General features: G+C 39.5%; 1 protein-coding gene across 5 annotated transcripts in view; it reads left to right on the plus strand.

Annotated features, from left to right (window-relative positions):
* The window catches only part of Scmh1 (Scm polycomb group protein homolog 1), a 96,948-nt gene that overhangs the window by 23,588 nt on the left and 51,283 nt on the right, over positions 1–22,077 (plus strand). For all 5 annotated transcript variants that reach the window (XM_055611290.1, XM_055611289.1, XM_055611294.1 and 2 more), the window contains 2 exons: positions 1,481–1,715; positions 19,415–19,503. In XM_055611290.1, coding sequence (XP_055467265.1) covers positions 1,481–1,715; positions 19,415–19,503 — 324 coding nt within the window. The remainder of the gene's footprint in view (positions 1–1,480; positions 1,716–19,414; positions 19,504–22,077) is intronic.

Consider the following 22,077-nt stretch of genomic DNA (forward strand, 5'->3'; position numbering starts at 1 on the left):
AGATAGATAGATAGATAGATAGATAGATAGATAGATAGATAGATAGATAGATAGATAGATAAATAGATGCAGGGGACTATGGTTGAGACACCTCTCAAATAAATAAATAAATAAATAAATGAAAGAAGGAAGGATGGATGGAAGTGGGTGGATAAAAGGGTTTCTGTACTAACATAATACAGAAGGTATTTGTTGTTGTTACCTAGAGAATATAATAACAAAAATTCACAAAGCATTTATATTAGTTATTATAAGTCATGTATAGATGCTGAGAGCAGGGCATAGTAGCATATGCTGTATTCCCAGCACTCAAGAGGATTGTGAATTCCAGATAAAAAAGTATATGGTGGGATGTTCATAGACTACACACAAACACTGCATGATTTTATATATGGGGTTTGAACATCTACTTGAGTATTATGTGGCATTGTGAAATTAATTCCTCATAGATATTAATAGGCTGTTATATATTTTTATACAAAGATTTGTTCATGAATATACATAGCCACATGTTTTTAAGAACCAAAAGCTAGAACTAAATCAAGTGGTCTACTAATCAACAAAAGGAAATGCATATCAGATCTAAGGTCATTAAACTTTTGAAATCAGAATTGTTTTAGATTTCAGATTTTATAATATTTCACTATATAATAAAGTATCTTATGGAATGACCCATCTAAGCATGCAATTTATTATTGTTTTTTACATGCCCTTATGCACATGCCTAAAGGTAATTATTATACAACATTTTAAAGGTCCGTTTTGACTTCAACACTTCATACAATGCCAAATACAAAATTTTCTTGTACCAGCATGTCAGTGACAAAGCTTCTCATTTTGAATTTCATAATTTCAGATTATGTATACTCCACTTGTACTGATATAGTCAATATATTGAGAATTTCAGAATAGTTATACTGACTTAAAAAAAACTGACAATAAAAACTACTACTCCATGATTCTATCAGGGCTGGAAAAGGAAATTACAGTGAAGCATGTGAGAACTTGAAGATGATGGCATGTTCATTGTTTTGGTCCTAATTGTGCTTTCAGAGGTAGATAGAGTACATGTGATGTCATGTCAAGACATACCAAAATGTACAGTTTACTGTATGTCAGCTGTGTTAGTTGATTTATGAGTTAATATTAAAATAAAAGTCAACCCCCAGTAGTTTGTATGGTAGATGTAGAAAAGCAAATGAGCAGCAGACATCACTGGACAGTCCTACCTTTTCTTGTACTACTGTGAGTCAGTATTTGATACTTCAGAGAAAAGTAACGTTTCCCTTCATCTTACTTTCCCATGTTTCATTTGTATAAAACCTTTCCTAAACATTAGGGGATAAGAAAGGCTAGTTGCCCTTTGCCCATTTGTAACCAGTTTAAATCCAATGCATATATTTTCAAGTTCTCTTTAATCTTCCTCTTGAAGTGCAATTTATATTTAGTCTGCCTAATTCCCTTGACTTGTTCTCCTCAGTCCTACACACCTCCAAGCAATGAGTTCAAGATCAGCATGAAATTGGAAGCACAAGATCCCAGGAACACTACATCCACCTGTATTGCCACAGTAGTTGGACTGACAGGTGCCCGACTTCGTCTGCGCCTTGATGGCAGTGACAACAAGAATGACTTCTGGAGATTGGTTGACTCCTCTGAAATCCAACCAGTTGGAAATTGTGAGAAGAATGGCGGTATGCTGCAGCCCCCTCTAGGTGAGTAACTAGAGCCTTGCTCTCCCTGGCCAATCAGGTAGATTCCAAAAATTATATATTGTAATATAGCAAAGCCCTGGAACACATGCCTACCATTTCTTTTTCATAGAGTACTCCCTAAAAAGCCCACCAAAAATAAGGTGACTTATCTTTACATTATTGTAGGGTGTCTAGTCCTCATCATACTCTTTTTCATTTGTGGTAGTGTTCATTTATCCTGAAATAAAAAAATGGAAGGTAATTGTTCCATTTAACCTATTAAAAAAACCATAAAGGTAACTGCACACACGCACACCATAAATCTCTTACTAAACCCAAAAAGACAGGACAGAAAATTCACCTAGAAGAAAGGTGGATTTCTGTTGGAGTCTTTTATGTCCTCTGCCATTCTTACTTCTGTCCTAGTTCTTACATGGTCCTTGGAATCTTCTCATTAAGAATTCATTCTTAAAGAAATTTGTTCTTTTAGTTAAACTAATCATCACACTTCTCTTTCAGAGCATAGTCATCTTTTTCTTGCCTCACTAACTGAGGAAATCAGGCTATCATCAGTTATTGACAGTTATTGATTGCAGTGATACGTTACAAGTTGGTGACATGATCTTAAAGGATGTGTATTTGAAAGAGTTTAACATTTTCTTCTATGTAAAACATTATGTGGGAAAACTTCAAATATGTAATAAAAATTAAAGAAAAAATACACAATTATGTCAATCTATCCTCTATTGTTATAATTATCATCAAGTATTCAATTTTATTTTATCAGTACTTGATTGTTTCTGCCTTAAAGTACAAATGTAGTACCACTTTATCATGAAATAGTATGTCTCTCCCATAGTCAAGGGTATTTTAAAAACATAACTATACCACCATTATCACATATGAATGAATTTTATTTCTTTGGTTTGTTTGTTTTTGAGACAGGGTTTCTCTGTGTAGCTCTGGCTGTCCTGGAACCTGCTCTGTAGCCTGGAACTCAGAGACCCACTTACCTCTGCCTCCCGAGTGCTAAAATTAAAGGCCCATGCCCCACTGCCAGGCCTTTTCTTGTTTTTTTGTTTTGGTTTGGTTTGTTTGGGTTTTTGTTTGTTTCGGGTTTTTTTTTTTTTTTTTTTTTTTTTTTTTTTTTGTTCTTGTTTTTATTTTTGAGACATGGTTTCTCTGAGTAGGTCTGGCTATCCTGGAACTCTGTAGACCAGGCTGGTCTTAATTAAAGGTGTGCACCACCACTGTCTGGCCCAGGTTATTTCTTAATACCAGTAAATATTTGGTGTTTAAAATTTCCTACTGTCATGCCACCTTTATTCCTTTATTTTCTCCTCTTGTCTTTCTCCTCTCTTTTCCCACTACTCTGATCTCCTTTCCTCTTCTGCTTGTCTTTCTTTCCTCTCCTCTTACCTCCTTTCTTCTCTTTCCCCATCCTCTTGTACATTTCTCCCTCTTCATCTCTCCTTCTTCTCATGTCATTTCTCTTCGTGAATTTCCTTGGATAAAGTTGGCTGAGATGTGTGCTAACCTTCTTAGCTATAGGATTTCCTTCTTCCTATTTTCCTTTGCAGCTTACTTGTTGCACACCCCTAGTCTTTACATTTTCCCAAAATTATATTTTGCTGATTGTATCCAATAGTATCATTTAATGTTTTTCTCCATTCCTCTTCTAAACCTAGATATTTGATGAGATTCAGGTTCAGTTTTTTTTTCACACACATATCTCACAGATGATAGTTAGCTGGTTGTTCCTTATTTTAAAAAAAAATAATTTATTTAATTCTATTTTATGTGCATTAGTATGAAGGTGTCAGATCCCTTGGAATCGGCATTACAAACAGTTGTGAGCTGCCATGTGGGTGCTGGTATTGAACCTGGGGCCTTTGGAAGAGCAGACACAGCTCTTGACCACTGAGCCATCTCTCCAGCCCCAGTTCCTTGTTTCATAACCTAGTAGACATTGTTGTTCATGGTCTAGATCAGGGCGCAGCAGGTCCCCACTCCCTCGTGCTCACTCTCGCTCTCTTTCTCGTTTTTTTGAGATAGGGTTTCTCTATGTAGCCCTGGACTCATTTTATAGACCAGGCTGACCTCAAACTCTCAGAGATCCGCCTGCCTCTGCCTCCCCAAGTGCTGGGATCATAGGCGTGCCACCACGCCGGACTTCAGCAGGTTTTCTTAACATGTCAGAGAATATATTGATTAGTATAGTATCATACTAGAATAGTACTATAGTGATAGTATATAGCTCAAGCCAAGGTCAGGCAGATTTTGGAGCTGCAAACTTGAGAGACTCTAGAGTGATTTAACCAAAGCTTTGATGGGCAGTTCTGTGGCAGTATGACAGACCAGAAAGTCAGTAGGAATGCAGACAGTGAAGGCTGTGCTCACAGGGTTTCAGGGTAGAGCAAGTCCTCTTTGGGGAATGGGGCTGGAAGCCACTCACACAACAGTCTTTTTTAAATTGTATTTTATACGTGTGAATGTTTTTCCTCGGGGGGGGGGGGGTGGCTTATGTGTGTGGCTTCTACAGAGGCCAGAGTTACTGGATTCCCAGGAACTGGAGTTACCGATGTTGTGAGTCTCCATGTGGGAGCTAGAAACAAAACCAAGTCTTCCACAAGAGCGGCAAATGCTTTTAGCCACTGAGCTGTCTTTCTAGCAGCCCCCACAGCTACTTTCTCACAAAGAACCCTGGAACTTATATTTGGCATGCCATCTTGTGATTCTGTTTTGGGATTTTCTGGAACTTTTAGGAGGTGGGCCTAGTTGGAAGGAGTTGGTCATTGGGGTAGGAGACAGGCCTGTGGGTGTTAGCCCAGTCCCAATTTCAGCCCAAACTCTCTGCTACCTGATCATCAATGGGTGTAGCCAGCTGCCTGTCCTCCCACTGGTCTAGCCATGAGCCATTCCAACTACCATACCTTTTTCAACACACTCCAAATATGCCCTTAATGCATTTTTAAGTCATTTTTTAAAGTCAAAATGATGACAAAAGTAACTGATGGCAGCCCTTTTGGTGAAAATGGTATTTAGAGATCATAATCTAAGCATTAGAAAGCCTAAATTTTGGTTTAAGTAGGTAATTGTTTTGTACAGAGGGAGAATCTACTTTTTTTTCTTTTTCTTTTTCTTTCTTTCTTTTTTTTTTCTTTTTTTTTTTTTTTTGCCTTTCTTAGATAACATTGATTCAGCTTGACATTTGAATTCAGAACAGTGGCATATTTGTCTACTCTGTCTATGTCATCTTACATCTTCTTTCTACACTAATATAAACATATAACATTCCACAGTACACATGTAGCAGGCTTACCATTGAGCCGGCTGTCATCATTGTGATCATGGATACTATGTTATTTGCATTTTTCTTAACTCTCAGGGCAAATGCAATTTTTCTGGGTGGCTCTGTCACTAACTTAAAAATTAAGGTTCATTTATTTATATGTAGAAAATTGCTTTCTTATTAATTGGGTTTACAAATATATAAATATATTCATTTTAATGTAAAGTTTATGAAATAAAGTATACTCATAAAAATTCCCGAGTGTACTTTTTCCTTTTTGAATAAGTAACCACTTTCCTTAACTTTGTTATTTTTCATTCAAAAACTATAGCCACTGACTTGGAGTATAATTCAGAGTTGGAACACTTGCTTAGCATACACAACATCTTGGATTAAGTACCTAACACTAAAAAAAGTATTCTAAAAGCCAACAAAACATTTAGGTTAATATGTTTATATACATATATGTAATTTATGTATTAATGGATATATCTTTGCCAGAAGCTTAATAACTGTATCAGAGTTAAGAGTAATGAGGGGATGTAGATATGTACATTTACATACGTCTGTATACATGTATGCCTTTGAAAGATAGTATACTTTACGTAGTTGTCTTAGCTTGTCCTTTTTGCTTACCAGGACATCCTAAAATGACTTCAGAGTGAAATAGAACTATTCCTACTGCTTCTTCCAGTTGTACAGTGCTATATTATTGTGCTACTTTTGGGTAGCTGCTTAAAAGCATCTTGCTGAGAATATATCTTAGTTGGTAGAATGCTTGCCTTGCATGCATGAATCTCTGAGTTCAATCTCCAGTACTTCAAAACAACAACAAAGCAAACAGCAATAACAAAAGGAAATTATTTTATGGTCTGGGAGTATAATTCAGTGGTAGGCAACTTCACACCTGCTTACCATATATGAAGCCCTAGGTTCAATTCCCAGCACAACAACAAAACAAAAAAACAAAAAAAAAAAAAAAAAGAAAAGAAAAATCTTTAATACTGAGAATGTAACTCAGTTGGTAGAGAGATTACTAGCATGTGTGATACTGAAGCCTCGTGGTCCACCCCAAGCACTGAATAAACTGGGTGTGGTGGGTCATCTCAGCACTGAGGAGATGGAGGTAAGATGACCAGAAGTTCAAGTCTGCATAGTGAGTTGAAGGCTACCCTGGGATTGATGATGCCATGTCAAAACAATAGAATAGAAGCATCTTCAGAGATTATTAAAACTATAAACTCTCAGTGATAATAATGAGTATTTAAATAAGATCATTTAAAAATTCTATATAAACCTATAGATCAAAAGAGAAAACAAATCAAACTTTTAGTAACTCATACCAGTATATAACTTTGAGTTAAGAATACCACAAATTAAAATACATTTTAGTGAGAGTTTGATGCCATCAGGTGCATATCAGAATAAACAGTTTGTACAGGCAGAAATTGTATAAAAGAGAGCACTAGAGATCTCACATAGCCTAGAAAGAAATAGACTGACATGGAGTAGGAGATTTTCAAGACAAAGCTGAGACATGATGGATTCTGATATATGCTACTACATAATAAAGCAGGAGGGTCTGAATGGGTAGTGTGAAGGACTAGAAAAAGAGTAACAATCTTGGGGAGAAAAAACTTACTGTTGTGGGAGAAGAGACTTAATGCTGAAATGGGGACAAGGAAGAAAAGAGTAGAACTTACGTCTGTGTAGAACCAGAAAGAATAAAAATCAAAAGACACCCCAGTCTTCTCATCCCATTCCAAAGAAGTCTGTCTTCTAAAGAAACTGCATTTCATTATGACAACTCAGAACCTAAATTCACTGCCACTTTAAAATCATCAGTCAGCATCCATAAAAAGGAAGGAAAACAGATGAGGATAAAACTGCTTCAATTACTGAAAATATTGTTGCCAAAACCAATGACTAATCAGAAAGAAATTTACACAACAATCCAACTTGAACTAAACAAGTACTGACAGATGGAGAAAATTACCTTGACTCACACATGGTGAAAATCATGCTAGAAATATTCCATAGTCAAGAAGATGTGAAATGGAATTGTCCAAACTCAAGAAACATGAAAGAATCAAAATCATCTCAATTAAAAATTTAATTCCAAGATGACCAATGAGACAATAAAGCCAAATGAAAATATTGTAAGGAATGTTGAGAAAAGAAGTGAAAAATCCCCAAGAGAATTAGATAGACTAGAAAAGGTAAAGACTCTCAGGAAGGAAGCTCTGAAACTTAGAACATGGTCCACAAAGAACTACCATGTGCATGAGTATTTGTTTGACAAACAGTAAATTTAACCAGCTTTTTAAAGAAAAGAAAAGAAAGAAGTCTGTGTTTAAGGGGCCCAGTTTTCACTTCCCATTCCTGGGAAGTGGGATTCAGATTGGTCAACTCTGAAACATTCTAGTAAAATCATTAAAATATAAAGAGAAAAGGGGTGGAAGAAAAAAGGAAAAGAAAAAAGAAATCCAAGTCTTTTATAAAGCTACAGAAGTTAAGTTTCCATCAGATTTCACAGCAGTAGAGTACAAATAAGACAAAGTGGACAACATTTTAAAGAATCTTGGAAAGATAGAAGGAAGAATGTATATATAGTCAAACTTTTCAGATACTAAGATAATGAAACCATTTTCAGAACACAGGAACTCGGTACCAAGCTCTGTCTGAATGATGAAAGAGTTTTGTGCATCCAAGAAAAACTCTAAGACACATAAATTAAGACAAGGGTGGAAATACAAATATGTATGTATAGACCATCTCACTCTGGAAAGAACATATTAATTTGAGCATAGAAAGTTTAATATAATTGCTAACTGCGTCAGAGAATTGGAGTAATGAGGCATTTTCTTAACTATGTACAAACAGCAACCATAAAGAGAAGCTACCTTCTTAGGGCTAGGGTGCAGGTGTGGTAGGAGCCTCCTTTGTATTCTCAAGGATGAGGTTTAGACCATATTGGGAAGAGTGTAACTATAGCTTGCTGTTTTTTTTTTTTTTTAAATAATTTGTTTAACTTTATTTTATGTGCATTAGTGTGAAGGTGTCAGATCCACTGGAATGGGTAGTACAGACAGTTGTGAGCTGCCATGTGGGTGCTGGGAATTGAACCCCAGTCCTTTGGAAGAACAGACAAAACTCTTAACTACTGAGCCATCTTTTCAGCCCTAGCTTGCTGGTTTAACAGAAGTCACGAGGTTCTCATTGGGAGAACTTGCTAGGAATTTGCCTCTTATAGTTCTGAGAAGGGTGTTGAAGAAGCATCTCTGGAGAACTGCTGCTGTGAAACTGCCCTCTGGGATGATGGTTACTGAACTGCTGCCTGGTGCTACTGGATGCCATCCCCTTCAGGAATCTAGCATTAAGAGGATAAAAGTACAGCAGGAGTCTGTGGAGCAAGCACTAGTACCAGGAAGCAAATTCTTTCCTCCTATATTGTTAGGAATTGCCAGTAGGAAGAAACTGAGGGCTATTTTTAGTAGGTTTCAATTTAGGAAACCCATTAAACCTTATTTATTGAAACCTGGTGTTTAATAGGTTTAATAGATGAAAAAGGTCAGAGATAAATGGTGATGATGGTTGCCCAACAGTGGGAATGTGTAATTTAAAATAGCTACCATGCAATTTTTATGTTGTGTGTATTTTGTGATGGTGGCTCATGCCTTTAATCCCAGCACTTGGGAGACAGAGACAGGAGGATCTCCAGCCTGATCTACCGAATGAGTTCCAGGACAACCGGGGCTACCCAGAGAGACTCTGACCTGGAAAACAATAAATGAATAAACAGACAGACAAACTTCAAATAAAAATTTCACACATGTAACCAAGCAGGGAAAAGGTTAGGGATTTAACTCAGTGGAAAGGCACTTGCCTAGCAATCACAAAGCCATGGGTTTAGTCTCTGGCAATTGTGACAGCATGCATTAGACCTGTGCAAGCTCAAGTCAGACAAAATCACAGCACCTAAAGGGAGAGTTGGTATGAGCCCCAAACCCTAGCTAAGGAACTATTGGGAATTAATAGCTACCAGGCAGGGGACATCAGTCTCTTTAAAGATATGGCCTCTGGTAGGTAGGCCACACTTGAGTAGATGGCAACGCATCCAAGAATATATGGACAAAAAGGGGATACCAAGTTGGTTGGGTAGGGAAGTGGACAAGGTGTTGGAGGAGGAAATGACTATGTCTAAAATACATTGTACAGAACACTTAAAGAGTTAATACAAATGAGAAAAACTTGAACCTCCCCCTGCAGAGGAAAAACTCAGTTAAAATTAAGAATCCACAAATTCCTGAGTGAGGTATCCCAGAAACAGAAAGACACACACAGTATATACTCACTTATAAGTGCATACTAGAGATATAATATAGGATAAACCTACAAAAATCTGTACACCTAAAGAAGCTAAGAAAGAAGGAGGACCCTGGATAAGATGATCAATCCTCACTCAGAAAGACAAACTGGATGGACATTGGAAGAAGGAGAAAACAGGAAACAGGACAAGAACCTACCACAGAGGGCCTCTGAAAGACTCTATCTAGCAGTGTATCAAAGCAGATTCTGAGACTCATAGCCAAACTTTGGGCAGAGTTCAGGGACTCTCATGAAAGAAGAAGGAGATGAAAGACCTGGAGGGGACAGGAGGTCCACAAGGAGAGCAACAGAGCCAAAAAAATTTGGGCCCAGGGGTTTTCTGTGAGACTGATACTCCAACCAAGGACCATTCTTGGAGATAAGCTAGAACCCTTGCTCATATGTAGCCCATGGCAGCTCAGTATCCAAGTGGGTTCCCTAGTAAGGAGAACAGGGACTGTTTCTGACATGAACTCAGTGGCTAGCTCTTTGACGCCTCCCCCTGAGAGGGGAGCAGCCTTGCCAGGCCACAGAGGGGGACAATGCAGCCAGTCCTAATGAGACCTGATAAGGTAGGGTCAGATGGAAGGGGAGGAGGACCTCCCCTATCCATGGACTTTGAGAGGGGCCTGGGAGGAGAGGAGGGAGGGGGCTACAGCTGGGATACAAAGTGAACAAACTAATAATATAAAAAAATAAAAATTTAATTAAAAAGAGGAATCCACAAAATACATAGATGGGATCTGCAAGATGACTTAGCAGGTAAACACATATGCTGCAAAGCCTAGTGACTTGAGGTTAATCTCTGGGACGTCTGCAAAGGAAAGAAGAATGTTAGAAAGTAAATATAAGACATACTATAAAGCCTCTGATTAAAACCATGTACAACCGGTGCTTGAATAAATAGGCTAAACTATAAAATAATAGAAAATCACTTTGTCACTTGATAGGTGACAAAGGCAGTGTCTTGTCTGCTCAGGCTATCAAGTGGAAACATCATAGACTATGGCTCAAGAGAGTATGGTAGAGTAAGCCTCGTCAATTAACTTGTCTCAAAGATGGCAATCTTTTCCTCATTCTTCTTTGACCTGTTCTCTTACTCAATACTGTGTTTAATTCTAAGCAGGACTTCTGGAGCAGTAGTTCTAAAATTCAGATGTCTAGGTCTTCGATTGGTCAAATCAGAATTGAGAGTAGTAGAAAACTGATATAACTTGTAAATCTCCCCTGAAGATTCTGGGGTCCAAATTTGTGAGTCACTGCTTTAGAGAAGAATTAGCCTCTGGTGAGGCATGGAGTTAGGTGTGTGAACATCACAGAATAAACTGCTTGCTCAGTATCGTTGGCTACCATCTGATAGATATGTGCTGTGCTCACTTGAAAGGAACCCCTTGTGTGCACTATAATACTGTTCAAGTTTTTCTTTTTTTTTTCTTTTTTTAATTCTTTATCAATTACACTTTATTCACTTTGTATCCCCCCTGGGGTTCCCACCCTCCTCCCATCCCAATTCCTCCCCCTTCTGCACGCATGCCCCTCTCCAAGTCCACTGATAGGGGAGGTCTTCTTTTCCTTCCTTCCGATCCTAGTCAATTAGGTCTCATCAGGAGTGGCTGCATTGTCCTCTTCTGTGGTCTGGTAAGGCTGCTCCCCCCTCAGGGGGAGGTGATTAAAGAGCAGGCCAATCAGTTCATATCAGAGACAGTCCCTGTTCCCATTACTATGGAACCCACTTGGACACTGAACTGCCATGGGCTACATCTGTGCAGGGGTCCTAGGTTATCTCCATGCATGGTCCTTGGTTAGAGTATCAGTCTCAGGAAAGACCCCTGTGCTCAGATTTTTTGGTTCTGTTGCTCTCCTTATGGAGTTCCTGTCCTCTCCAGATCTTACTGTTTCCCACTTCTTTCACAAGATTCCCTTCACTCTGCCCAAAGGTTGGCCATAAGTCTTAGCATCTGCTTTGATACCCTGTAGGACAGTCTTTCAGAGGCCCTCTGTGTCTGGCTCCTGACTTGTTCCCTCTTTTCTCCTTCTGATATCCATCGTCTCTGCCTTTCTGGATAGGGATTGAGCATTTTAGTGAGAGTACTCCCTCTTGATTAGTTTCTTTAGGTGTACAGATTTTAGTAGGTTTATCCTATATTGTATGTCTATATGAGTGAGTATATACCATGTGTGTCTTTCTGCTTCTGGGATAGCTCACTCAGAATGAGCTTTTTTTTTTTTTTTCTTTTCATTTGCTGTATAGCTTTCAGGGTCAGTGGAGAGTTGTTAGTTTTGTCTTTAAAGATACATTTATTGTTTATTGAACTTTATAGAACTTTGTAAAATTTTGTGAGGAAAAAAAAACAATCAAAATTTTAGAGAAAAGAAGCTTTAAACATGGCACCTTAAATGCTTATTCTATAAAGATAATTTTTAAAGTTTTCACTTACGTCCTCTGCAGCAAGGCTCTTGGCATTGATAATTATCAAAGACCAGCTTAGATATTCCCAGGGAGAACTGAGGCGAGGCATAGATCCGCTGCTGGCTGGCGACCCAGCAGACTTTTTCTGAGGGCAGCTTCTCAGGCTGGAACTGATAGTTAGCAACCATGGCTTCCACTTTAACAGTGGCAAACCGAGGCTAGGCCAGTGCTACGGGTAGCTTCCTGGCATGAGCTTACTCCTATTATTATAAGCAGGGGCTAAGGCTCTCAGCTCTGGTGGGGGCTTTCCATTGGTAGTGGCAAAGCATCTAAAAAAGAAAGGCGGGGGAGAAAAGACCAGAATGGGCATGCGCACGCAGACACACACACACACACACACACACACACACAGTTGAAGTAAGACAGACTCTAGCAGGTAGGTTCCAACAAGCTTCTTTTCTTTATTTAACTTCTCTTTATTTAGCTTCTCTTACAGGCTTCTTCTGCTTTACATACATACATATTCACAGGCTTCTACATTACACATACATATATACATGTACACATTCATGCCTGTATACGTATGCATTCACATATAAGGTGGATGGAGCAAATGCCAGAGAGCGAGCTCCAGCCCAACCTTACATACATACGTATACACGTACATGCACCTTGCTGGATGGAAAAATATTCCAGTACCCTTTTGCACATACAAATACCAATGCACACATGTCAGTGGGTGGAGCAAACTCTGAAGAGCGTGTTCCAAGCCACACTTTTAGTCTTTTCCCCACAGCTTGTATATCACTGCAGTATCTTTCAAGCAGTACAAAAACCACCAATGTGGTTACATTCTATTTTTCTTTAAGTAAACAATTACAAAGAGTATACATAAGAAAAACACCTTCCCCAATACCTTCACATGATCAAATGTTTTGTGTATTATGGGTGAAAAACAAATGACAAACAAGTTATTCCCAAGAACTCATCTACATTTGTAACTAAGTAATTTGTTATATATTAACAGTATGAACAAACAAGGTAATTTCTCAGCCAGCTTTTCTTTACTGGCAGGCTGCAGTTTTCAGTTACAAAAAAAAAAAAGAGGTAATCTTATTAAAATCTTAAAATAATCACAAATTTAAACTTTTCTGTAAAAAAATCTTTAAATCTTTAAGGTGTTCATCTATTCATTAATAATTTTTATTAAATCATATCAGGAAGCTGAGGGCAAAAATTAGTATAAGGAAATTGTCTCAGTCACTGGCCCAGCTTGAGAGTGTCATGCCAGCCAGTGCCAGTGGGCTATTATCCTTGCTCAACAAACCTCAAAGCCCCTGGCTTTACTATTAAAAGTGTACTTGTCTGAACTTCAAATTGTTCTGTTAGATTTTCTGCATTAGAGCGAATAGCAAAAAATCTCTACCTATCCTAGCTAAACAATCTATTTTTCCAAATTTTTTCTAAGAGTAGTGGTCATTGCTAGCGATCTACACCTGTAGGTTCCTTTCAAAGGTGGTGGTTAAATCAGTTCTGCTCCAGCGATCAAGCCTGAAAGAGATCAGGCATTGTTAATTGTAAGTGCCAGATACACTGCCCAGTGAGGGGCTGGAAGCCCCCTTGGAGTGTTCACACAACTCATACATTATGAGGGATGTAGTGACCGCAGAGGCAACAAGGAGAGCTGTGCTCCATGACAGCTTGGTCCTCAGGTCAGGGTTAGGCCTCTCTGAAACAAACTGACAGTGCATTCCATGAGTTCTGGAGCTGTTTTGCTGTTCCTTCTGCATGACTCCTGGCAGGTATTGCAAGAAAAGTTTGTACAACCACATATGCAGCTTTGCCTACATCAAGATTGGTCATGACTCCTATTGCCAGTGAAATTTGAGTTGCAGGTGCAACAGGGAAGTAGTTGGAGAGTCTTGCCAGAACCTGGAATCCTGGCAGTCCTTCCCAAATAAAAGCAGACCTGTATTCTCATCAGCACTTTTCTTCTAGTTCTGTTTTTCCTTTCTGCCACTCAGGGTGAAATGTTGATAATTCCAAAGCAGGCTTGGAAATAGTGCTTTAGGTTAGCATCTTCTCTGGCAAGTACAGAAATAGGGATCCTAAAGGAAAGCTCATAGGACTGATGAGTTAATGGCATACTTCTGTATGTACATTCATAGCCAGGCTCTTCAGAGAGAAGAGCCTAGGCTAGGAGCCTTGGAGTCATTTTGATAGCCATAGCTTCTAGTAACTCCCCAAAGCTTGTTATAAGAAAACAGTGGTAATGCTAGAGTGGGGGTGGATCCACCTGTCACCTGTAGCGAATGGTGTTCTATTGCATGCCACCAGAGGGTGCAAATTATAATTAGATCAGAGCTCTGTCAATCTGCATTTAAATTCATGGCTTGATAGCTCACTGAACAGCTGGACTCTAGCTTATCCAATGACTCTTACAACACCAGGAACGCCTGAAAAACCCTTAGAATGGCTTCTTCTTGAAGATTTTAAAGTTGTCCTAGCCAAGTGAGTACAGAGCAGGCTGTGTCATGACTGATTTAGGATTGTGTGGCCAAGGAGAATTTGCTTTACCTTAATTTTAACCTCTAGTTGCTTCACCTGACACGTCATTAATAAGCTTTTGTGCACGTGTCTTTTGTGACATTTAAATAGAGTAATCATCTATTCATTTCTGACACCCATTTAACAAATGGAGTTTTTCCCCTTCAATAAAATATCTATCAATCTTATTCTAGTTGAAGAAAACATATACATTAAGATTTATTGTCATTTGGTTTTTTATTAGAATGTATTAATATGACATTTTCATACATGCATGTAATGTATTTTTATTATATTCACCTATTACCCCTCCCATTCCTACTGATCCTCTTTCTCATTCCAACTAGTCCCCCTTCTGTCTTAATATCTTTAATTAATTTATTTATTGGTGACACAAATATTTTCATAGGGGTTTTGTATAAGCATAGATAAGGGATTTATAAGGGGCTAGGTACCTTACCAGTGGCTACACCACTAAAGAAAAATGTTTTCCCTCCCCAAACAGCCGTTAACTGCCTATAGATCTTCCAAGAGGGGTTAAGCTTCATGAACCTCTTCCCATTCTATAACAGGATATTGACAGGCCCAGTCCTGTGCAGGTGTTCTATAAGTAGTCACAGCTAAGATCCTGAGTATAGTGGGCATGCCCAGAAGACTAATGTTCCACAACACTCACACTCGACCCCTGCTTGCTTTCTCCTCCTCCTCCCCCTCCTCCTCCTCCTCCTCCTCCTCCTCCTCCTGCTCCTCCTCCTCCCCCTCCTCCTCCTCCTCCTCCTCCCCCTCCTCCTCCTCCTTCTCCTCCTCTTCCTCCTCCTGCTCCTCCTCCTCCTCCTTCTCCTTCTCCTCCTCTTTTCATATTTCTTTCCTCCTCCTCCTCCTCTTCTACTTCCTTTCCTCCTCTTCTTCCTCTTCTGCCTCTTTCTTCTCTTTTGAGACAAGGTTTTTCTACATAGCCTTCCTGGAATTCACTCTGTCAACCAGGCTGGCCTTGAACTCAGAGATCCATCTGCCTCTGCCTCCTGAGTGCTGGGATTAAAGGCGTGCTGCACCACCACCTGGCTCTTTCTTTCTACCTCCTCTTCCACAGTGTTCCTTGAGCTTCAGATAGAGTAATATAGAAGGGATAGAACATTAAGAATGCTATATTAGGCTTACTCATTGTGAGCTCTTTTATGCATCTAGCAGTTATTGAAGAAGGCAGCCAGACATGCCTTCAGGGCAGAGGTCTGGGCTAGAGATATAGATTGGCAGTCAGGACTTGACAGGGAAAGTATGGGGACCGAGACATGGCAAGACAAGACCAGTGACTGAGGTACTTCCACATTTAGAGGCTGAAGTTTCTTTTTCTTGAAGCACCCCAGGCCATTTGACTTAAGAACCTCAAATTGTTTTTAATCTTACTTTTTTTCCCCGTTTCACAACTTTGTAAGGCCCAGTTCTTTTTACCAAGTTATATATGTGTACTGGCTAGTTTTTATATCAACTTGCCACAAGCTAGAGTCATTCGGGAAGAAAGAACACCATTTGAGACAATGCCCCAACCAGATTGGCCTGTGGGCAAGCCTGTAGCACATTTTCTTGATTGATGATTGATGTGGGAGGGCCCATCTCACTGTGTGTGGTGTCACCTTTGGACCTGTTATTTAAAAAAAAAAAAAAAAAAAAGCAGACTGAATAAACCATGGGATGCAGGTCAGTAAGCAACATTCCTCCGTGACCCCTGATTCAGTTCCTGTCTCTAGGTTTCTGCCTTGAGTTCCTGCCTAACTTCCTTTGATAATGGATTGTGACCTAAGAGTTGTAAGCTACAATAAACTGTTTCCTCCCCAAATTGCTTTTGGTCATGGTGTTTTGTCATAGCAGTACTAACCCTAACTGAGATAGTATGGTAGAATTATGTGATGAAATCACTGACTATATTAACATGATGGGTGGTAATGGAGACTCTGGAGTCAGAAGGGGTGTGTATGGACCCTGGGTTTACTATTTACTAGCTTACTAACCTGGAGTAGTTTACCCAGTTGTTTCTCTAAGCTTCAGTCGTCATGTTTAGTAATAAAAATAATAGTCATAATTTATTTAATACTATATGCTTAAAACTGTTGCATGTCCTTTTCCTATATTAACTTAATAGATAGAACAATTACTCTTTAAGGTAATTTCTAACTTTATTCCACTTTGTTAAGGAAACTGAAGTTTAAACATCTTTTGGTTTGCCAAACATTACACACCTGGGAAACAGCAAGCTGGACATCACATAGGCCATCGGCCTCTAGAAGCAGTGCTGCTTTTCTAATATCTAATTCAAACCTGTGTCTGGAATTAGAGGAGATCATCCACTTAAAGTGCTTGGTAGGTCAGTAAAGCCTGACATATGTGTCTATAGTAAACATTACCTTTTGGAGATAGCATAGTAGGTAAAGGAAAAAGATGAGACGGGGATCAATGGAACTTCCTGGACAGCCAGTATAGCCAATTAGTGAGCTCCAGGTTCAGTGAGAGTCCCTCAGTCAAAAACAAAGTGAAGCAATTCCAGCCTTCATATGCACATGAAGCCACCATGTTCATATGCCCGTACACTCAAACACACACAAAGCACACACTAAAGTAAGTCTTAGGATTTCAGCCTGATTATAAGAGCAGCTATCAAGAGTTTCTTGCCTTCTCTGAACTTCAGTTTTGTCTTTTACACAACAAAGCTTTGAGTAGTTCACCTCCGCGTTCCTTTTCAATGTAAAACTCAAATCTATGACTTCCAAGAATATTGAAACAAACTGTTGTCTTGAATTTGGATGGGGAAGGAGATCCACATCACCTTGGGTGTCAAGGAATGAGACTCCTTGCTATTGCCTTGCTAACATGTATCTTGCCCTTCTACTCCTAAAGATGCTTGCTAGTAGGTAATGAAACAAAGAGCTATAAGATATACGGCTAAAAAATATTAGGTGGAACTTGGTGAATCCTGTGGAAGAGGGGAGGAAGAATTGTAGGAGACACAGAGTCCAAGGACACCAAAGAGAACCCTCAGAATCAACTAACTCAGGCTCATAGGACCTTACAGAGCCTGAACCAACGATCACAGAGCCTGCATGGGTCTGACTTAAGCCCTTTGCATATATGTTGTGATTGTGTAGTTTGGTCTTCTTGCTAGACTCCTAATAGTAGAGAGAACTGTAGGAAACTGTAGTTCTTCTAATAGTGAGAACTGTCTCTGACTCTTTTGCCTCCTTTTGGGACCCTTTTCCTCCTAGTTGTTAGAGTTATTTTTATAAAACTGTGTTTGTTTCTTTTAGTTTCTCTCTTAACCTGGCTATCACACAAATAATTGAGACTCTTATATTTGTTTAATAATAAGCGTCACAGCACAATAACTGAGCAGTTATTATTCTATTTTTAACCCTCTAAGCTAATTTGGCATCCTCCCAGGGTGCATCCCAGCATACTTGCAGTTGTAGCTTTCCTGACCCAGTTCCTTCTCCTGATGTCTCTCTTGGACCTCTCCTGTGGCTCAGTTCCCTACTTCTTCCTCTAACTCCTTCTTCCCTGGCTAGCAGGAAGTCCAGCTCTATTCTCTCTCCTGCTCAGTACCTGGCTGTAAGCTGGGGTTTTTTGGTCATATCAGGGAGCAAGTGGGGAACAGTGTTTATACAACACTGAGACAGAAGATTCTTAGAGCAAGGATTACAATATGGGGGGTACAGATGTGGGGGGTACAGCAATCAGCATTTGAATTACATAATAATCTTATGCCTGCACCTACTGGATTGCTTCATCCAGCCTTAATATGAGGGGAAATACCTAGTCTTATTGCAACTTGACAGGCTGTGTTTGGTTGACATTCCTGGAGGCCTGACCTTTTCTGAAAGAAAGCAGAAGAGGAGTGGTTGGAGGGTGTGGGTGGGGGCAGAGAGTTGTGGTTGGGGATGTACTATATGAGATAATAAATTTTTTTAAGATATAGGGCAAACCATCACATATTGAAATCTGTCCCCACCACACTCCTGTAACCTTGTGGACAACCTGCTACTCTATTCCCATTTCATCTTCTCTAAACTGGGAATAAATCATTGTGTCTGCCTTATGTTATTTCAAATTTTAATGACATGTGAAGTGGATTCAGTATGCACTGGCTATTGTGCTGATACCCTTATATGGTATATGGCTGAAAGGATTCTTTAGCTCTTCGAGTTCCAAATGAGATAGAAGATTCTCAGTGACCCTTTCTTTAAAAATGGAGTTGAAAGCCAGGTGTGGTGGCACACATCTGTAATCCTAGCACTCAGGGAGGCAGAGGCAGGCAGATCTCTGTGAGTACAAGGCTGTCTTGGTCTATAAAGCAAGTCTAGCCAAGGCTACACAAAGAAACCTGTTTCTGGGGTGGGGTGGGGGGGTTGTGAGGGAGACAAGGAAGTCAAAAAGTATGCATGCATGTGTGACTGTCTTCAGAGAGCCACAGAAAAATTAAAATAGTGTTAATTTATACTAAGTGATTTACTTGTGTATTAGACTTATAAATTGACTTAATCAACTTTTTTTCTATTAGATCCTCGTTTATCATCTACTACCTACATCACTTCGAACTATTTGCTCATCCTATCTTGTATGTCTTGGATTTATGAAGGAAAGTGTTGGCGGCATTATGGTAATAGTTGTCTTAGAGTCAGAAGATTGGTGTCGAGAGACCTTGTTGAACTGCTTGTTTGCTGCCTTACCTAGGATAAACTTAGATTCTCTCCAAAGGGCCGTCTTTCCTTCATCTGTCTAATGAGCCGTTTCTCCTGTTTGTTTGTTTGTTTGTTTGTTTGAGACAGGGTTTCTCTTTGTAGACTTGGCTGTCCTGGACTCATTCTGTAGACCAGGCTGGTCTCCAAACTCACAGAGATCTGCCCCTGCCCCTGCCCCCTGAGTACTGGGATTAAAGGCATGTACCACCACCACCCGGCTTTCCTGTCCAGTTTTTAAATGTTCTTCTAGGGCCTTTGATTCTGTGAATGTCATAGCATAGCGGTAGCAGGAATAGCTAGCTGCCACAGGGAGAATTTGGTGTCACCTTGCCCTTGAGTTCATTTTTAAGGCTGTTGTCCATTATGTTTACTGCAGGCTTTCGGCTGAATGCCTCCTCTTGGCCCATGTTCCTTTTGAAGACACTAAATGGAGCAGAGATGGCTCCCATCAAGATTTTCCATAAGGTATACTGCCTCTCAGCTGTCACTACCTGCAAGTTTCTTAAGATCAAATACTTGTCTTCTGTCAATTACTGAGCCTCTGCTGTCTCTTTTATTTCAATGGCATGAGAATGTTGCTAAAAAACTAGTTCAGTAGAAAATTTAAAAACCTATGAAGTAGATTTATCTTCAGAGAATTGTATTAGACGTTAATAGTGAGACAGGATTCCTGTTTGGGGGTTGTAGCTGCCAGTGACAAGATAATCTAATAATATCTTTTTTTAATTTTACCTGCAAAGTGAGCTTTTAACAGGCTTGTTAAGAAATTAAGGTGTGTTTATTAGAACTCTGAAATATAAAACAAACCTAAAGGAATAATTTTTACAAAGTTCTGTAGTCTGTGTTCTAAATAGGGAAAAATGAAGGTGACTGTTATTTAATTATCTGTAATATGTTTGTAGCCTTGCACTTATTATGCATTTAGTACCTGCATCTGGCATACACACACACACACATATATATATATATATATATAATTATTCAACTCAATAATTAAGGAAACATACTTTAAATTTTAAAATTATATTTATTTATTTGTTTGTTTATGTGTATGGGTGTTTTGCCTATGTTAATACGTTTGTACCATGTGCATGCCTGATGCCCATGAAGGCCAGAAGTGGGGCGTCAGAATCCCTGGAACTAGAGTTACAGATGGTTGTGAAGCACCACGTCGGTGCTGGGAGCCAAACCTGAAAGAGCAGCTGGTGTTCTTACCTGCTGAGCTAGCTCTCCAGTCCCCAGGAAGCAGGCTTCTGAGAAAGGAACTTGCTCAAGATCATGTAGTTAGTAAGGGACAGAACAGGGATGGGTAACCTGTGTTTATTCTTTCTGTGCCTCAAAAGGAGAGAATGTCAGCCTGCTGGCAGTTGACTTCTCCAATGGGGTGAGAGTTAGTGTAGAAATGACTGAGTTAGACATGCCTGTGCTGCTAGTTAAATCTAAATCATGAGAACGCTCTTGTTTCCAAATATATTAGGCCACTTGAAACCTCTTTCAATGAGAAATACCTCTAACTGTGAGGTAGGTATGTGGGGAATAGCCAACAATATTCTCTTTGGTGCTTTGTAGAACTTACTAGAGAGTAAAACATACGTGCTAAATGCATAGCTGTCTTGGGGCTCTGCCAATCTTACTTTATAGAATCTTGCTTTTATATACTTATGATAAAACACAAGATGAAGCTTGGACCCATGCCAGGAAGAAAGTAGATTAGAGCCTGGCCATATCTATTAAACTTTAGCTCTCAGTGAAAAGATTATGAGATTTCTAAGGAAGCGACTCTGGGAAAGGGTAGGATGCAGCCACCTCGGATTAGGCTTCTCCCTGTGGGTGGGTTGTCTAGGGACTTCACATTGTATGAAGGTATGGCTAGGTACCTGGCAGAGCAAACCCAAAAGCTCTCTAGGTGATTTGATATCACAGTGATTGAGTGAAGGACTGCTGAGAATGAGCCCTGAGTTCTGCCTTAGAAAGCCCTAAGAAACTTTCAAAACAAACCTTACATGATACAAACATAATAAACATCACACATCCCAAGTAGTTTCCGAGAGTACAAATATCAGCCAAGGGTGTAGCCTAAGTATTTTGCCTACGAAAATAGAAGAAGAAATAGAAAACAACATTTTGATTTTTTAACTTATCTTTACATATTTATTTTGTGGGGAGGGGTACATGCCACAGCATACATATATGGAGGTCAGAAGACAACTTACAGGAGCGGCTCTCTCCTACTCTTCGGCTCCTAGGAAGGAAACTCAGCTTACGTGGGACTTGAATTATCAGGCTTGTCAGCAAGTGTCTTTAACCACTGAGCCATTTAACTGGCACAAAACACCATTTTTTAAGTGCTACATTTTAAAAAGGTCCAAACTGAACATCTGAAAAGAGAAAGAGAGAGAGGAAGAGAACATAAGAGATAGAACCAGGTAAACTTATATCAAGATAAAATTGATATAAAGTATACTGAAGTCAGACAAATATGTTGATACTAAAAAAGCATTAAAGAAGTCAATAGGTGATGATTAAAAAGTAACACATCTCCAAGAAACAAAGCAGTTATCATACATGAGCTTCTGAAAAATAACCTCAGGGTACATGAAGGAAAAAAAAGATAATCAATGGTGATATGGGAATTCTTTCGCTAGGAAAATGTAGCAGTGTCTAGCCTTTTCTTATAAGAGCCAATGACAAAGCCAAGTTCAGCACAGGAATCCAGTGAGTTCATTGGACATAGAGAACATGGGTTACCTCATAGCAGCTGCACTGGAAAATCTTCATCCAGCATGGATGATGGCTTCCCCATCACATAGGTAGGTGGAGCCCTTCTCTCCAGTTAGCCTTCCCCAGCCTATGTACTCTAGTACCTCACGAGACCCTAAGACTGTATGCATTTATGGAAAAAATGTATACAAATGACTGGGATGTACAGGAGGGAGCAGCCAAATCTCAGGAGAGGATCCAGTGACCCTCCCTCTGCCCTCCTTCTCTAAGAAACATAAACGGGTTGCTAGTGGTGTTGTGTTGTAAGCAGACACAGCC

The sequence above is a fragment of the Psammomys obesus genome, unplaced genomic scaffold (assembly GCF_907164565.1).
Source record: "Psammomys obesus unplaced genomic scaffold, mPsaObe1.curated_primary_1811, whole genome shotgun sequence".
Classification (NCBI taxonomy): Eukaryota; Metazoa; Chordata; class Mammalia; order Rodentia; family Muridae; genus Psammomys; species Psammomys obesus.